The 19,269-nt window shown below is 36.8% G+C and overlaps 1 protein-coding gene across 1 annotated transcript in view; it reads left to right on the top strand.

Moving 5' to 3' along the window:
* Window positions 1-433: 433 nt before the first annotated feature.
* LOC131161828 (ras-related protein Rab7) overlaps window positions 434-19,269 on the top strand; it is a 28,302-nt gene continuing 9,466 nt past the window's right edge. The window contains exons 1-6 of the mRNA XM_058117811.1: window positions 434-667; window positions 871-897; window positions 1,279-1,378; window positions 1,469-1,615; window positions 15,411-15,491; window positions 15,567-15,712. Coding sequence (XP_057973794.1) covers window positions 615-667; window positions 871-897; window positions 1,279-1,378; window positions 1,469-1,615; window positions 15,411-15,491; window positions 15,567-15,712 — 554 coding nt within the window. The 5' untranslated portion in view covers window positions 434-614. The remainder of the gene's footprint in view (window positions 668-870; window positions 898-1,278; window positions 1,379-1,468; window positions 1,616-15,410; window positions 15,492-15,566; window positions 15,713-19,269) is intronic.

Genomic DNA, 19,269 nt, shown 5'->3' with positions numbered 1-19,269 from the left:
CGACATAAACAAACCATGTTTGATCCGCGCTGAAACATATTTTACATCATGATACTCGAGTTAATTCTTACAGTACATCACATTATAAATATTCATTTTCACTATTCATGTGTTGACATCACATTTACCACTTCGGAGTCTCTTTAACTTTACGGGTAATATTTTTAACTACATAACTTCGGTAGTTAGATGCTCTTTTAAGAATTTATCATAATAAATTTGGCTTTTACAAGAGATTATTTTATTTTAAAATTTTAATTAGATAATCGAATATTAAAATAGAAATGAATTATTATTTTTTTTATAAAAAGTATAAATAATTTTTATTACAATTTTTTATCTCATTAATTACCAGTCGCAGTTACCTGACCGGGACGACAGTGAATGTTCCAAGCTGTTCTCTGTAATTTCAGACTTTTACAGAGAGTAAAACAGATCCAAATTGGCGCCCCTTTTCTCCTGCTCTGATTCTCTCGCTCTCTCTCTATCCATCCTGCTCTTTAAGACGGTTCGAGAAATCGTTGAAAAGAAAAGCTTTCGTCCCAATCCCATCATTGCTCGCATAAAGCAAAAGGGTGGGATTATTTGAAAGCTCGTAAGCTTTTTCTTTCGCCATGTCTCTGCGTCGGAGAACCTTGCTCAAGGTTATCGTTCTCGGCGACAGCGGGTACGCTTCCATCTCTCTCCCACTATTTTTTTTTTTAAATTTAGTTGAATCTTACTTTCAATGCGTATAATAGTTGTGTTATCAGCGCAAAATTGTAAGATTGCAGAGAACCATTTGCTTTTGTTTTTGATTTTCGGTTATAAGAAATTGCAAACTTGACTTCTTGCTTGTTATTCGTTTAATTTATTTGTTGTCAATGTCAGGGTCGGTAAAACTTCCTTGATGAATCAGTATCCTTGAGCTAATGAATTGATCCGTAAGATATGATGTTGTTGGATCCTTGGACATTGGTGTTTTAATTTTGTGTGCGTTCAAGGTCTGTGATCTTTGAAATTCTTATCTTTTCTAAAAATGTATTTTTTGACTAAATTGGGAGCTCCGTTTTTCAAATTATCAAATATTTTTCGCGTGCCTCTTAATTTGATTTGCTTTTGTTCCGTGATGCTGTCGTGTGGTGCACTTCTCCTGGATCCAAATGTACGTGGTAATTATTGATACCGACGTTTGCCTTTCACAAGATAAATTCACGCACCATGATTAATTACTTCATTTTTTTTTTTAAAGAAAATTATTTTGCATTAGTGCCGCTTGGCCCTTAACTATTTGTATAGGTATGTGCATAAAAAGTTCAGTCAACAATACAAAGCTACAATTGGTGCCGATTTTGTCACTAAGGAACTCCAAATTGATGACAGGCTCGTCACTCTACAAGTGAGTTGAATTCTCCAGGACTGTACTTATTCCAGAGGACTCTTAATGGGTGTTTTTATTTGCTAATAGACTGTACTTTTGCACTGGTAGATATGGGACACAGCTGGGCAGGAGAGGTTTCAGAGTCTTGGTGTTGCATTTTATAGAGGAGCAGATTGCTGCGTTCTAGCCTATGATGTCAATGTAATGAAATCATTTGATACTCTGGATACTTGGCACGAAGAGTTTCTCAAACAGGTTCAGTGTCATGATGCCTTTCTTGACTCCTTGTTTCCTCAGTGATTCGTCAGCTAGTCATTTGCCATATTATCATTGATTTGCTGGTCTACTTTTCCTACAATTTTTTTTTTGTGATTTATTTTTCTGAAAATAAAGGCTGAGGTAGGGATTAAATTGTACAGTGATTGTTGTTAGTTACAGCTTGGATTCAAATAATTTTGCTATCCTAAAACACCCAATCTATTGTGGGCTGTGAGTTTGTAAACTTTTATGGATCTATGTCAAATTTATATAATTTTGGCCTGAGCTACTTACATCCTTGATAATATTGATTCTTTGAAGATTTTTCCCCCCATCGACATCTGTCAATGATGAAGAGAAAGTCATTTGAATTATATTTCTGATGTTATATATAGGAACAGACTCAGCATGTTTCTTGATCAATTGTATTGTCGATGTAGCTGTGAAATTTTGATTCTGTAGTCTTATGGAGGATGAGGGTTATGCTCAACTGTGGGTTCTGCTCAACAATGCCATCAGCCTCAGCCCCTGCTGGAGCTTGAGATTCAATCAGGAATTGTAGTAGGAATTGAAGTAACAAAGGATAAGTGAACAGTTGAAGTATAACAGTAAAGTGATGCCAAACCAAACTGATTTATGTTACATTTGTTCAGCTTGCTTCTAGGATATTTGAATTTTGTGGGACAAGAGACTGAGAGCCTGAAGTCTCTAGAATAATTCCCAGTCATTAGAGCTAGACTGAGTGAGAAGCCCAACCTTATCCAAATGTAAACTGTGCAGGATTGACAAGGTTATGGGTTCATAAGTCGTCACTTGAGCGAGACCGAGGAAGCAACTCATCTCTGTCTGCGTGTATCCATGCAGGATTGACAAGGTTACAGGTTCACAACAGTGATAATTGGGAAATATGCACTGAAATTTTCAGTCAAACTGTGGCTTAGAATGTGGAATATTCATTTTTCAGAACTGACAAATGCTCTAAAATGTTTAGGTCCTTGTATATTTAAGAGAGGATTTTGAAGTTTTTCTAAATTTAAAATAACTTTTTTTTTTTCAAGTAGATCAATAATGGCTTAAAGAAAATTCTAATGCAATAATGCTCCATTTTTACTATAAAAAATGCATAAAAACATAAGTGACAAGTAAAATACTCAGGTGAAACTTTGGATTGTTGGATTTAGCATCGTGAAGTGAAATGCACTGTGTTTTGGAATATTTTTACCAAATTTGTAAGTTGCTAAGGATCATCATGATTATTAAACTGAACTGAAATGAATTGAGTTGCTAGGCCTGGATTGCCATTAATGAGCTCAGATTGATGTACTCTCCTCATAGATCATTGTACTCTAGAAAATGCCATGGTCAAAGATGGAAGAGGAGCCTATAGCAATTGTTGGTGAGTGGGGGAAGAATCAGGTTCAAGACCATCCAAAATCTGAATTCTTAAGTCTTCTTGTAGCTTCTTGAGGATGGCTCAATCAGTTGTAAAGGGCTGATACATATCCAATTGACCACATAGATGGACTCAAGCAGCATTGTATTCTGTAAGGGATTTAGAATCCTTTTACAGCTCAAAAAACTCTATAGAGTACAATAAGTACATCACAAACTCTCTTAATATTATTTGCAGTAGAGAAAACAAGTAAGAACCCTAGCTTGGTCTCATACTTCTTTTGTAGAGGTCAAATTCGATTTATGCTAGTTCCAGGTTCAACATTGTTCCATACTTCCATACTATGGTCATAATCTAAGGCATCACCTCGAAGTTTGGAGATTTCACATCTGGCTCAAATTCATTCCTTAATTTATCTTTCAATAATATACTACTCATCCATCTAAGCATTCTCATCTCGGTAACTTTTACTTTTTGGATATTCTGTTTCTTTGTTGCCCAACATTTTAATCCATATAGCATAGCTGGTCTTATAGCTGTCCTATAAAACTTTCCTTTTAATTTTAAGGGTATTCTACAATCACAGAGCACACTTGAAGCACTTCTCCATTTTACCTAACCTGCTTTAACTCTATGCATTACATCATCTTCAATTTCTCCTTCAGTTTGCATAAAGATCCAAGGTATCAAAATCTACAAGTGCTATTTATTTTTTCATCATTAAAGTTTAATTTTGTCTCCAATATTCCTCCTACCATTACTAAAATTACATTTCATATATTCTTTCTTATTTCTACTTATCCTAAAGCCTCTAGATTCCAAAGCTTCTCTCCATAATTCTAACACAACCTCTACTCCGCCCCTAGTTTCATCAATTAATACAATATCATCTGCAAACATCATACACCATGGAATCTCATTTTGAATACTTTTAGTCAGTTGGTCTATCACTAAAGCAAAAAGATAAGGGCTCAAAGCAGATCCTTGATGTACACCTATGATGATTGGAAATTCTCTAGTTTCTCCATATATAGTCTTTACACTAGTCATTACTCCATCATACATATCCTTAATGATATCAGTATACCTACTACATACACCTTTTTTTTCTAAAACCCACCATAGAACTTTCCTAGGTATCTTATCATTTGCTTTCTTTAAGTCAATAAATATCATATGCAAGTCCCTCTTCTTTTCCCTAAACTTTTCCATTAATCTTCTTAAAAGATATATAGCTTCTGTGGTAGATCTCCCAAACATAAAACCAAATTGATTTTTTGAGACCTTCGTTTCTAACCTTAATCTTTGCTCAACTACCCTTTCCCATAGTTTCATCGTATGACTCATAAGTTTAATTCCACGATAGTTATTACAATTTTGAATATCTCCTTTATTTTTGTGTATAGGTATTTAAGTGTTTTTCCTCCATTCATCTGACATTTTCTTAGTTTTTATAATTGTATTAAATAAATTAGTTAACCATATAATTCTGTTATCACCTAAGCATTTCCAAACTTTAATTGGGATATTATCTGGTCCTATAGTTTTCTCATTTTTCATCTTTTTTAGTGCAAACTTAACTTCGTTTACTCTAATTTTGCGAATAAATCTCATATTTTTAGTCTTTTCCTCATTTGACAACTCTAAGTTTAAGCCTTCTATTTGGTTTTCATTAAACAACTTACTAAAGTAACTTCGTCATCTTTCTTTAATGTCTTCGTCCTTAACTAAGGCAATATCATCCTCACTTTTTTATACATTTTATATTTCGTAAGTCCTTACTCTTCCTTTCTCTAGCTTTTGCAAGTTTAAATATATCTCTTTCCCCTTCTTTTGTATCTAATCTATCATACAAATTATTAAATGATCTATATTTAGCTTCACTAATGGCCTTTTTTGCATCTTTTCTCATTTCCTTATACTTTTCAAAGTTATATATGTTTCTACATTTTTGCCACGTTTTATACCAAATTTTTTTTGTTTTTACGGCTTTTTGTACATCTTTATCCCACCATCAACTTTCTTTGCTATTTGAGAATCTTCCCCTTGATTCACCTAAAATCTCTTCTGCTATCTTTGTAATAGAGCTAGCTAATCTGCTCGAAAGAGTATTTGTATCTATCCCATCCTCTATAGTCCAATGCCCATCATTGATAATTTTATCTTTAAATTTTATTATATTTTCTCCTTTTAGGTTCCACCACCTAGTTCTCTTACACTGGTTTATTTTATCATTTTTCTTCCATTTTTTAACACATATATCTAATACTAACACTCTCTGTTGTGTGGTTAGGCTTTCACCTGGAATAACTTTACAATCCTTGCATGATAAACGATGTACCCCTCCTAGTAAAAAAAATATATATTTGACTTCTATTTTGTCTACTTTTAAAGGTTATTAAGTGTTCTTCTCTCTTTTTAAAGCAAATATTCATTATACTAAAATCATATGACATAGCGAAGTCTAAGATCATCTCCCCAGGCTCATTTTTGTCTCCATATTCATATCCTCTATGTATCCTCTCATAATTTTTATTATCCCTTCCAACGTGTCCATTTAAATCTTCTCCTATAAATATTTTCTCAGTCCCTAGTATGCCTTGTATAATACTATCCATATCTTCCCAAAATTGTCTCTTAAGAATTTCTGCAAAGTCAACTTGAGGAGCATAAGCACTAATGATATTTATTATCTCTTGTCCTACTACCATCTTGATTTTTATAATTCTTTCCTCTACTCTATTTACATCAACAATGCTATCTTTAAAGTTTTTGTCAATAATAATTCCCACTCCATTCTCATGTTTTTCTTTTCCAATGTACCAAAGTGTAAACCTTGATTTATCAATTTCTCTAGCTTTCTCCCCCACCCACTTAGTTTCTTGAAAGCAAATTATATTAATTCTTCTTCTAATCATTGCGTCCACAATTTCTATGCTTTTACCCATAAGTGTCCCTATATTCCATGTTACTAATCTAATCCTAGTTTTTTGAACTAATGCATTTACCTGCCCACATCCAGAATGATGTAGGAATCCTCACATATTTGACATCGTACCTGGGTGTCACAAGCTAAGCTTGTTCAGGGCATTATGCTTGCCTGTGACCACTTATCTCATGTGCTTGGGATGGATTTCCATCACGTAAATACTAGTGTAGGGTTATTTTCTGCTAGTAGAGTCTTTGTAAGCCAAATAAGGCAGTATGACTCCTCAGTCACTTTGATGCTTCCTAGTGCCAGGATGATAATTACATAAAAACCTCTTTAGGGGAGGGTGAGTGTTCATCAGTCATTGTAAAACTCACTAGCAATTATCAACGTGCTTAGCCTACTTGCCTCCCCCACTAAGTACACCATTTCAACGGAGGATTTGTTAATGAATTACGTTTGCTTCAATGTTTACTACTTGCTCGCCACGACTTTCATGAATTGATTACTGTTTCTGCTGCTATCTGAATGAATGTTAATGAAAGTGCTTCGTGGATGAATGTTGGTAAACGATAGGTTGGCTAGTTAAACAAGAGTGCTTTAGCTAGCGCCGCACGGCCCTTCACAAGGGTGTGAAAATAGTCGGACCGTGACATTTGGTATCAGAGCCAAGTCGGTGACACTTGGTGAGAGCCCAAGGTTGAGTTGCTACGTGAATTCGATTGCCTTCGTTGTTGGATTTGGGAAGCTTTGGTAAGTGACCATGGCACCAAACACTACTGAGAGGATCAGCGTGCTGGAAGCACAGGTTGAGACAACAACCAACACTATGGCCGTGGAGGTGGCCCAGATGAGAGAACTTCTTGATGAGGTGATGGGATCACAAAAATGTCAAGCAGGTTTGATAGGCGACATGTTAGAGGACTTTCGCCACACAGTTGAAATTTTGCAATCGCGGATTGTAGATCTGGATGCAAAGATGAATGTGATGGTTCTTGCTATGGGGAACTCCAACACTTCGAGAGTTAGCAAGACCAAGGTGCCAGAACCCAGGACGTATGGGGGTGCCCGAGATGCCAAGGAGTTAGAGAACTTCTTGTTTGATGTGGAGTAGTACTTTTGCGTTGTGAGGATGGCCTCAGAACAGGTAAAGGTGGATACTGCGACCATGTACTTGATTGGCGATGCCAAATTGTGGTGGCGTACCAAGCACAGAGAAATTGAAAATGGAAGCTGTGTAATTGATAGTTGGGCAGACTTGAAGAGAGAGCTCAAGGCCTAATTCTTTCCTGAGAATGTTGAGTATAATGCAAGGAGAAAACTGAGAGATCTCAAGCATACGGGGTCGATTAGCGAATATGTGAAACAATTTTTTGCTTTAATGTTGGATATTCGGGATATGTCGGAGAAGGACAAGTTGTTCTATTTTCTTGAGGGGATGAAACTGTGGGCAAGAACTAAACTTCATAGGCAAAGGGTTCAAGACTTGTCAACTGCACAAGCGGTGCAGATCGTTTGACTGACTACGCTGGTGATGATACTGCCTCGTCCGAACGGTTTGGCGGAGAGGGAAATAGTGGAAAGTCTTTCAAGAATGGCAAATCCAAGAGTGGGGGAGCCGACTCTAAATCATCAACCTCAAAGGAAGCTTCGTCATCTCAAGGGTTCAACACACCCAATGGAAAGGGGAAGAGTAAAATTTCATGCTACTTGTGTAGTGGACCTCATAGAGTTTTTGAGTGCCCTCATAAAGCATCACTTAATGCTTTACAGGCTTCCATTGCAGAGTAGGCAGTGGAAGACGATGGGGAAGAGGATGATGCCCCGAGGGTGGGTTCAGTGCGGCTGGTGAACGCATTGGAAAAGCAAGCAAAAACACTGAAAGTTACACGAGCAAAAGGGTTAATGTTTGTGGACTTGAGAATAAATGGGAAGAGTACTCGCGCTATGGTTGATACGAGGGCTACTCATAATTTTGTTTCGCAGTTGGAAGCATGGAGACTCAACTTATCCTTAGAGAAGGATACAAGACGCATGAAAGCAGTTAACTCTGTAGCCCAGCCTACTCTGGGAGTAGCCAAGCAAGTGGTTGTAAAGCTTGGACAGTGGGAAGGTCATGCGAATTTCACAGCGGTGTCATTGGATGACTTTCCAGTCATTTTAGGAATGAAGTTCCTAAAGGGGACGAGGGTAGTGCTGATGCCTTCGGCTAGTTCCCTGTGTTTGATGGGAGATCACTCGTGCATGGCGCAAGTCGTTGCAACGAAAGGAGATGATGGGAAATCCCTTTCAACCATACACTCAATGAGGGATTGGGTCAGGGTGAGTAGACACGTCTAGCCACGGTGGTGGTAGACAAAGAAGTAGGCCAAGAGCTGGAGCCTACGACCATCCAAGCGGTGTTGGATGAGTATAAGGAGGTGTTGCCGAATAAACTACCTCACAATTTGCCTTCACGTTGGACTGTGGAGGATGAGATCGAGTTGTTATCAGGAGTGAAACCACCTGCTAAAAGGTCATGTTGGATTGCGCCTCGAGAGATAGTAAAGTTGGGGAAGCAACTTGATGAATTGGAAGCGGGATGTGTTCGCCCTTCCAAAACACCGTTGGGAGCATCGGTGTTGTTTTAGAGGAAACATGAAGAGCATCTACGGAAGGTGTTCGACAGGCTGAGGGGAAACAGTGTGGATGTGGAGAAGGAGAATTTCTCTTTCGCTCGGCGAAGCAACAAATTCCTTGGTCAAGTGGTTGAACAAGGTCGTATCCGGACGGGTATGGAGAAGGTAAGGATAATTCAAGAACAGAAGATCCCCAGGACAGTGAAGGAGTTGCGTTCCTTTCTTCGCCTTACTAAATACTGCAAGAAGTTCGTTAAGGGGTATTCGCGGAGAATGACTCCAATGACAGAATTACTGGGGAGGTATTATTGGCCGCACACGCGGGATGATGTGGTTGATTATACCAAAACTTGTCTCAGTTACCAACAAGACAAGGGGGAGCGGAAGAAGTATGGTACTTTCATGGCTGCACCAAAGTACTATTCGGCAGAGGAGACGACACAATGTTCCTTGTGACTATTGTGAAACATTGGGGTGTTCCCCAAGTTATTATTTGTGACGTAGACTTAATGTTCATTGACAACTTCTTGACAGAATTTTTCAGGATATTTAGGTCACATATTGACATCTCTTCGAGTTCTCACCAATAGATAGACGGACAGAAGAAGAGATTCAGAGAGCTACTGGATAAGTACTTGTGTCATTGTGTCAACGACAACCAGAAGAATGACGTGCAACTACTTGATGTGGCTCCATCATGTGGCAATGCCCAAAGGCGCTCAACAACCAACAAGAGCCCTTTTGAGCTTGTTACAGGCCAGCTGCCGTTGTTACCTCACATAGTGGGCGATTCGTACAGACGAAAGAGTCCTAGGGCGTACATCTTCACCAGTGAAGGGAGACAGAATGCAAAGTTTGCCCAAGCCTATCTGGAGAAAGCTTCTGAGAAGACGAAGAAGTGGGCAGATCAGGAGAGAAGACCGCAGTTTCATGTCAACCGCCTCAAGCCATTCAACGCCAACACCATCAATGTGAGCAGAAGTCAGTCAAACAGCGCAGAGTTGAAGGCAGTGCAATTTGACAGACATGAAGTTGAAGAGATCCTTGCAGATAGAAAGTTCATATCCTTAAGGAAGAAGCGGCAGAAGTTCCTAGTGAAGTGGAAGTGCCTTGATGACAAAGAAATCAGCTGGATTTTTGCGGAAGATTTGAAGCCATTCGTGGACAAAGTTGAAGTGTACCTACCGCCAAAAAGTCTACGAGGACGTCGACCGCATAAGTGGGGGAGAATGTCACGAGCTAAGCTTGTTCAGGGCATGCCTGTGACTGCTTATCTCGTGTGCTTGGGATGGGTTTCCATCATGTAAATACTAGTGTAGGGTTATTTTCTGCTAGTAGAGTCTTTGTAAGCCAAATAAGGCAGTATGACTCCTCGGTCACTTTGATGTTTCCTAGTGCCAGGATGATAATTACACAAAAACCTCTTTAGGGGAGGGTGAGTGTTCATCAGTCATTGTAAAACTCACTAGCAATTGTCAACGTACTTAGTCTACTTGCCTCCCCCGCTAAGTACACCATGTCAACGGAGGATTTGTTAATGAATTACGTTTGCTTCAATGTTTACTGCTTGCTTGCCACGGCTTTCATGAATTGATTACTATTTCCGCTGCTATTTGAATGAATGTTAACGAAAGTGCTTCGTGGATAAATGTTGGTAAGCGATAGGCTAGCTAGTTAAACAAGAGTTCTTTAGCTAGTGCCACACGGCCCTTCACAAGAGTGTGAAAATAGTCGGACCGTGACACTGGGCGCCGACATGGCGCTTCGCTTCGGGGCGACGACTTAGCCCACCCTCGCCCACTTTTCGCTACACCCGAGTGGAACAAGTGCAACGCATCACTCTGAATTACGGCTTATTCTTCAAACTTGAAGAAATTCCCAATGAAAATAGATGTAACTTGAACAGTTAGCACAAATCACTTGTAATTAAAGCACTATAAAACATATAGTACTTGTAGTGAAAATGTTAAATGCCGAAATAGACCATGGAAACAACAAGGATCCTTCAACCTAACAACGAAAGTGCTCATGTTGGAAGACCAAAACACTTCCAAATGTAATAAACAATTGAGCATGACGAATTTTGTTGGACCCATGTGACACAGGACCAACTCCAACAACTTTAATTCTCAATTCCAATTCAAATGAAATCTAACTCATGCGGGGGCCTTTTATAAGTTTACAATGCTTATAAGATCCTAACAAACTATGAAACCTAATTGAGACAAAATACTAGTATCCTAAATAATAATAACCTATAAAACCTTGAAGATATAATCTTAATATATAGGCTTAAAATGCTCGGTAGATAAGGAAACTGGTTAAGAAACCTAATTAAGATAGAATACTAGTTCCATAAATAATAACATCTTAGAATCTTTCTTCCTAAATAATAATATCCTAGAATCTTGAAGGAATCACCGTGGTAAGAATACTCTAAATAAAAGAAACGAAAATACAATATAAATTAGGAAACTAAAGTCTTGTCTGCATGCTGCATCATTCTCCCCAAATTAGAGATGATTTGACCTTGAATTTTAAAAATTCTAAGGATGAAGAACCCAAATTGTGACCATGCTTGAGTGAGACCAATGTAATATGCTGGCTGTAGATCGAATAGGACCATATAAGTGAACAGCCATGAAGGTACAATTGATAAATTCATTTAGGATGGTGAAGTTAATTGAGGATTGGGCTCCTTGTGGCATCCACTGTTTCCTGTGTTGGTTATTCAATCTCAGTTGTAGCATCCCCAGGTACACCTCTTCTTAAATGGGCTGAAAAGAAGGCCCTTCTTTCATTTTACAATAACCAGGCCAAATGATTGATTTAAGCAGGTGAAGCATAGAATCAACCTTGTTCATCCTAGAATCAAACATTTTGAAGGCCAAGTTAAAGCTCATGTTTTTTTTCCTATTCTGCCTCGTTTTTCTTTAAAAACAAAAAAAAAAAAACAAAAAAATTCTGCTGTCTGGCTGGTTTAGTGTGCTCTGGCTTGCCTGAACTGATTTAGGTTGGGTCCGACTGGATTGGTTCAGTGCAATGGAAGTGAACTGGTTGGTCTGAAACTAAATTTTTTTTCTTCATATGGGAGGGTTTCTTCTTTAAGTGAGAATAGGCATTACTAGAACTGGTTTTCTTCTTCTTCTTCAAACTGAAATAGCATTTGGATGAGTGCCTGCTAGGGTTTCAATGAGCCTTAACTGCCGCTGCTTTGACAAGCAGCAACAACAGTCATGATCGATGAAGAAGATGTGGTGAACTCCAGTGAGTGGTGATATCTTGATGATAAAATGACCTGTGAGAAGCACTACATCAAGGAGAAAGGATTCACTGGAGATGGTGTGGTTTGACAGGAACCTCTGTTGTGAAAGATGGATTGAGTGGAGATGGCAGAGGTATTGGTTGCGGTAGCACAACGATTTTAGATAAAATCACGAACCTTACAAGTTTAAGTGAAAACTTGCAGACAACCTTGTCATACACTGACATTCGTGGTGATTTGAGTTGAAATTGGAAAACCTTGATGTAAGACCAAGGTCCAACAACTTCAATTCTCAATTAGCAATCAAATAAAACCTATTACAGAAGCCCTTTATAGGCTTACAATGTTTGGAACACAAAGGAAACAAATTTAGAAACCTAATAAACCAAATTACTAGTTTCCTGAATGATAATAAACTGTATCTTGAAGATAAAATCCTAATATATATACTTACAATGCTTGGAAGATGAAAATTTTATTAAGAAACCTAATTAACGCAAAATACTAGTTTCCTAAATGATAGTACCGTAGAATCTTGCTTCCTAAATAATAATTTCGTAGAATTTGAAGATATGGCCCTGATAAACATACCCTACATAAAAGAAACGAAAATACAGCTAGTAGCTCTTGTTTGTGTGCTATATCACCATGTCTGTAACTGTACAGATATATGTATGGATTCTATTGAATATGGATGGTTCACATGGCAATGATGCTGGTGTGCTGATAATCATCCCCCTATCCCCAATGTTGTATGGCTTCCTATGGTCTTTGCTGAAAAGATCCAAGTCTTGAGGGGAGGGCGGGAGGGAGGGATGCTTGGCTACTAGATTCACCTCTCTCAATATTGAGTAATTTATCTTTAGAAGCAAGGTCTTAAACTCCAATTTCGACTAAAATTTTGAAACTTCAAAAGTATGGAAATTCTGATTTCGATGTCAATTTTGATTTTGATTTTTAAAAAGTGATAAAAATGAGTAGTAAAACATGGAATTCTTTTATGAAGTGTTAGAAATGGTTAATAGGCATAATAATGCAACTTTTGGAACTAGCATATTATAAATTAATTACATCAATGACATGTATGTTGTGTATGAGATGCAGTAACTGTAATATAAAACTGAAACATATTCAGTTAATATAAATGAAATTCATAAATTAGTTAAATATTATTTCTTATACAAATAAAGATAATTTAGGCATAAATGGTTACATAAGATGTTGCTATATATAAGTTTAAAATTTTTTGTATGATTTCAAAAGCCCTTGTAATAATTTTTGGTTTCAATAAGGTGAAAAAAGAAGAAGATAAAGTAAAAGGAATTCCACTTTGTGTTGAGACCTCACAATTTAATTCAAGGAAATTTTATTCTATAGTTAAATTTCGACGAATTGCGCTAAAATTTTGAGATTTTGATAAATTTTTTATGATTTTTTGAAATTTTGATGGAAATTTTGTGAGATGGAAATCGATTACCATTTCGACTCCAAGGATGATGAAAAGCCGAAATGTTAATGGAAATTTCTATAATTTCATGGAAATTTAAGGCCATGTTTAGAAGTGACTCAAAAGTTGGTGACTAGGATGGAAAAAGTTTATCCAGGTTTTCCCATTGTATTTTGCTTGGAGAGTCTCTATCGTAGATTTGCATTTGTATTAATTAAGAAAGCAATAAAAAGACTGATATACCCTCAACTATAATAAACTTCTAAGATTGGCTGCTTAGAATCACCTCTCTTTGGGCAATTTAGTAACTCAAAAGCTAGTGAATGGGATGGAAAAGTTGCTCCAGATTTTCCAATAGTTTTTTTGGCTCTCTCTCTCTCTCATCTAAATGACATCAGGAGGCATTCAACCATCCAAGGACTAGTTGATCATTATATTCCCCATTCTTACTAGGCTGGGTTGGGAACCTTCAATTCTGGATTTTAATGGTCTTGGATGGTGGGGCCATTGAGCCGTCAACAAATCTGTAAAAATCAGTAGCAGACTGAAGGGGAATCATTTGATGTCTCCAAAATGGGTACCCATTTGGATTGTGAAGTTAGTCTGAGCAGCTGGACATGGGGGTGTCTGGTGCCACATGAAAGGTGAGAAGAAGTTTGATTTCAGTGACAGGAGAGGGAAAAATGAGAGAGGTGGATTTGAAAACTCTAGAGCTATAATACCATGTCCAAGAACCCATTCACCCAACTGCTTAAGCTGTTAGGTGTGCCCCCCAAAAGGGTTTTTATTATCTCAATTTCCCTCCCTCCTGTCTCCAAAGCTCTTCTCCTCTCAATCCTTCATTATCTCAAAGTGGGGTTTATAGAAGACAGGCCTTGAACTGAGTGGTCTCCATCTCCCAACTCCATATTGGGAGCGGATGAGATTTTTGGGCTTGGCTGGCCCAACGGGGGGCCATGGAAGGGCCCATATTCAAAACAAAAAAGGTGGAGTTTGTTATGTAATGTAAGTGGGCTCAGAGAGGTAAAGACAGCCAAATGTGCCAAGGATGTTTTTCATTTGTATCTCTATTATTGAAAGACAAGCAAGTCTAATAAAGTATCTAGTAAATTACATTGATCAGTTGAAACATCTAATTGCTTAACATTGTTCAAGATTAATATGATGATGTAGGACCAAGGTCCTCACACTAGATGATATGAAACCCTAAATTCCAATTAAATTGAATTGCTGAAAACTTAGTGTCCCACTACAATAGATATAAATGGGGCTGCTTTCTTTAAAATAAAGAAACTTAATTCTACTAAGAAACAAATTCTTCTCCTAAGATACTTTCTTGAGATAAAAGTTGCAAATTAAAAGGAATTAAGTAAAATTTCATGAATTTCTCATGCCTAATAGATGCATATTAAGAGTTGGAATGACCCTCCTTCCATTGTGGGTTACGCTTGTGCTTGTAATGAGTCTATTTCTGTGCGGCATGAGCCCTCTTCAAAAGAGTTGGACTCAAACTAGAAGGGGAGGCAGGAACTGATAATGGATGACCATTCCAAAGCACATTACAAGCTGATTGTGACTGCAACACTCACATCGCAAAACCAATTGCAAGAAATTCTTCTGCTCAGCAGAAATCGTGTGGTACTTGCACGGCCAGGGTTGCCCAAGTAAAATGTCCCTAGCAAGACAACAAAATAGAAAATCAACTTGCCTAACTGTAAATAAATTCTCACATTATGAGAAGTAAATTCCTCAATATCTGAATGGATGAGATGTTAAAGAGATTCGATGAGATCAGATTTGAGGTCATGCATATCCAGAGGAGATGGTGGCATGGGATCGGCCAATGCCTGCGCTTGTGGAAGTGTCTTCTTATACTGTGTCACATGACTTATTAACACTTTCAGGCCCATGAAAAGCTGGCTCAAAGCTTTGTATTAATATGTAATAATCTCGTCTCTCCTAATTTTCTTGCTCCTTCATTATTTTACATTTCATGCTTTATAAGGGTAATTTTGTGATGTCCGTTTTTACTTGCATTATTCTTCAAATCGATCTGCTCTTCTCCAATTTATGTTCTAATCAGATGCTTCTAATTAACTGGAGTCAATATTAACTTGGTTTCTGTTCTCCATTGTCCCAGGCGAACCCCCCTGACCCCAAGACATTTCCATTTATATTGCTAGGGAACAAGATCGATATAGACGGTGGAAACAGCAGAGTCGTAAGGATATTCAATTTGCAACACCTTTCTAAAATTTGTGCTTGTTTTGATATGGTCCTAAACATCTTAGTACAGGTTTCTGAGAAGAAAGCAAAGGACTGGTGCGCTTCAAATGGGAACATGCCTTACTTTGAAACATCAGCAAAAGAGGATTATAATGTGGATGATGCATTCATCTGCATTGCAAAAACTGCTCTAGCCAGTGAGCATGAGCAAGACATGTAAGTGCCTTGAGGGCTAGCAAGGGTTAATACTTAAAATTGTCAATGCTTATCAATTTTTGAATGTTGTTGGTTGTCTGATGTTGAGCATGTGCTATGATAAAGCTTCTATTCATGTTGCATATTTGTTTTGCATAGTTGTATAGGAAATCAGGGTTGAATTAGTTAGAAGTAGTTAGTAGTTAAATCTATGCAGCAGATTGTGCTAGGAAAAGAGTGCATATACTCATGGAACCATTTGCCCTTTTCTCTTATATGTTTAGTTAAAGCAGTTAGTAGTTAAATCATGGTTATTTTTAAAAGATGGATTTTTTTCCCTTGCTAATTGATTCTTCAGTTGCCCTTCCTATCCTGCACAAATTGGTAATTTTACTAATGGGCTCAAATCATTATAGAAATTAACAATGTGTAAATTAAGTGAATGTGCTCATCTTCATGATGTACTTGTTAACGCTTGATATACATTGTTGGCCCACAGCCTAACTGCTTAAACTATTGGGTAAAGTGGTAATCTAACATGTTACTAGAGTTAATTACCAGGAGGTCCTAGGTTCTAGTCTTGTTGTCCACGTTTATTATGTAATGTTTAAAAAATTTATTGTATTCCCAATAATGGGTGTTATCTATCATGTATTTATCTCTCCACGTGCTGTCGGGCTACATGTGCGGGGGAGTGTTAAAGCTTGATATACATTGTTGGCCCACAACCTAATAGCTTAAGCTTTTAGTAAAAGTGGTAATTTAACAGTACTCATCTCCTCTTTCTACTCATTGTAGAGGGAATCTATCTAATAAGATTTTTGCTTGTTTAGAAGCCTCTAAAAGAGGAAATCTTAGGAGCTCCTGATTTTTGTGGAGGTTCATGCACTTTTTACTCCTCACTCCTGGTTAGATGTTAGAATTTGAAAGGGTTTTGTTCTGGTCGTCATAAAATCTCCTCTTGTAGTTGAACAAATACAAGTGAACAAATCTATCATAATAAAATGCATTAGAATATAGTGTATTATTCTTTAATAATGACTGAAACTACAATTTTAATGTGATGATTCTCCACTTTTACCAATAAGTCATAAAAATATGTTTCATGTGAAAAATATTAAATGAAAACTTTGGATTGCTAGATTTAGGGTTCCAAAATGAAAATTAATTTTTTTTCAGAATGCTTGCACCAGTTTGCAATTTTCTAAGGTTTTAGTGTTTTCTGGGAACTATGTGCGAAATGACGAGAATAGGTGTTTTTTTTTTTAATGCCAATTTAGTCCTCCAGCCTAGCTTTTGGATACAACTGTTTTCTTGTCTTGCTTTAGTATTTCTCTTAACTTGTTTTCTAGGGGCATTTCTTCGAGTGACTTGCAATGTGAATGGAGGATTTTCTTGATGTAAATTTGTTTTGGTTTTGTGGGATTCATTATGTGGGATTAAAATGAAAGCATGTAACTGCAAGCACATGAATTGTTTTTTACTATTTTGATTAAATGTAAAATGTGTTGTCATTTTTACTCTCTGAAATCTGATGCCAAATATCCATAATTTTTTGCTTTCTTCTTTTTTATGAGGCTATAATGGTGAATGTTTAATTTATATGGTTCAAGGTCTAGTTGGAAAAAATAATTAAATAAAAGAACTTGAAATTTTATGCCCTCACTATGTGAATATCTAATGTTTCTCTTGCCTCATCTTTTTTTTCAATGCAAACTAGATAGGGTGCTTAGCTTTTGAAGTGCCTAGTCTATTAATATACTTTTCAAGCAAAAACTGTTGTCATGTTTTTATTTGATTTATATTTGAATTTATAGGAATTAGCACAATTTACACCAAAGAGGGAGAAAAAAAGTTTCCATCATCCGCATGCTTTTTTCTTACTATGCTGCTTGTCAGGATTCAATATATTAATTGTTCAGTCCATGTTCGCATATGATGTATCTGTGCTTTTTAGGGGGGAGGGGTTGGTTTTGTAGTTCTTTTATTCTTTTGTTTTTATTATTTTTATTTTTTTTTGGGGGGGTTGGTTTTGTATAGGGATAAAAAAGATATAAAGATATGGGTAGGGGTATAATCATTCTAAGTCGCTGGAACCTTTTTAATGGGAAGTGGCACATTACGAACGGAGTAGTTTTTTGACCAATTGTCTTAGTTTGTAATATTGGATACTCAAAAGAATATGTGATATGGTGCACGCAAATTGTTATGTAAGATGAGGATGTTAGGAGCATGCATTTTTTCTTCTGGGGTGGTACAGCTTTAAAAGTTGATCATTTTGCTTTAAACAGAGATAAATGACAAGCATCTGGCACCAAAATAACAAATTTCTTCTTTTTGCCCGGTACTCTAAAAGCTGCTATTTTAGTGTGAAAAAATCAGATGTAAATTATATATATATATATATAAGCATCTAACATGTGAAATTTGCATAATATTTTTGTAACATTGCCAAGCTCTTATTAGCTCAAGGAAATGAAATATGGAATCATCTTTTGTAATTTATTGGTTCTTGACTTCTTCATAAGTATCCAAATTTGTTTGACAATTCCCCAATTTAGTGCAGAACATAAGGGTTTGAAAAGCATTTTGAGACTTTAGGTGAGGAGGTTGTAAAAAAAGTTATTGCTTTAAAATGGTTTTGATTAGTTGCATGCCTTATGCACCAAGGATTTGTCAAAAGCTGTGATTTTGTGTCTGCAGATGCTTGGCTTCTCAATAATAATAATAAAAAAAATTCTAACTTTTCCATTTCATTTGGAGTGAACACACTCCTTTTATTATTTTGCTTTATTTAATGCTATTGTAATTATGTTTCTTTTTTTTTTTTCTCCAAATTGTTTAATTTTCAATAATGGTTCTTGATTGAACCATCCTTTGCTTGTTTCCATATTTTCTATGCATAGTCTACGTATATTTATCCTGAATAATGAGACATCAATCACTCTTCTTTGTTCAACTTAGTTGGTTTAATCATAGAATGTCTGGTGAGCTGGTTGTGTATATCTTAAATTTCTTTGCAATTTTTCTGTCTTAATTAATTTGACACATTAAATAGAAGTGCTAGTAAACAAAGGTTTTTTATCCTATGCATTTTGTTCTCTTAACAAAGTATTGTTATATATGTTTTCTGTCCATTTTATTTGTTATAGTGCACATTGTTCTGTTCGTGTTTGTGCATCAATTTCAAGTTCATCACTTTGTTTCTTAGCACACTAGATGGGGTTGCATGTAAAGGGGATTATTGAATAGTCTGATATACATAGTTGGCCCCCCACCGGACTGCTTGACCTTTTGGGGTGGTGATCTAAAATGATATAAGAGCCACACTTGCCATGATGTCTCGGGTTCTATTCTTGTTATCTGCATTTATGATCTTGTTAAAAATTATCTTATTCCCTATAGTTGGTGTTATTCATTGTTTGCTTACCTCTTGTCACAAGCTGAATATTTCACACCTTGTGAAGGGCTGTGCAACACTAGCTAAAGCACTTTTGCTTAACTAGTCAACCAAAGATTATCGAAGTTTACCACAAGAACGCATTCACAGCAGTTGAATGAAAAGTAAGTGGAAGCGA

The sequence above is a fragment of the Malania oleifera genome, chromosome 8 (genome assembly GCF_029873635.1).
Source record: "Malania oleifera isolate guangnan ecotype guangnan chromosome 8, ASM2987363v1, whole genome shotgun sequence".
In the NCBI taxonomy this organism is placed as follows: domain Eukaryota; kingdom Viridiplantae; phylum Streptophyta; class Magnoliopsida; order Santalales; family Ximeniaceae; genus Malania; species Malania oleifera.
This window is presented reverse-complemented; position numbering and strand designations above follow the sequence as displayed.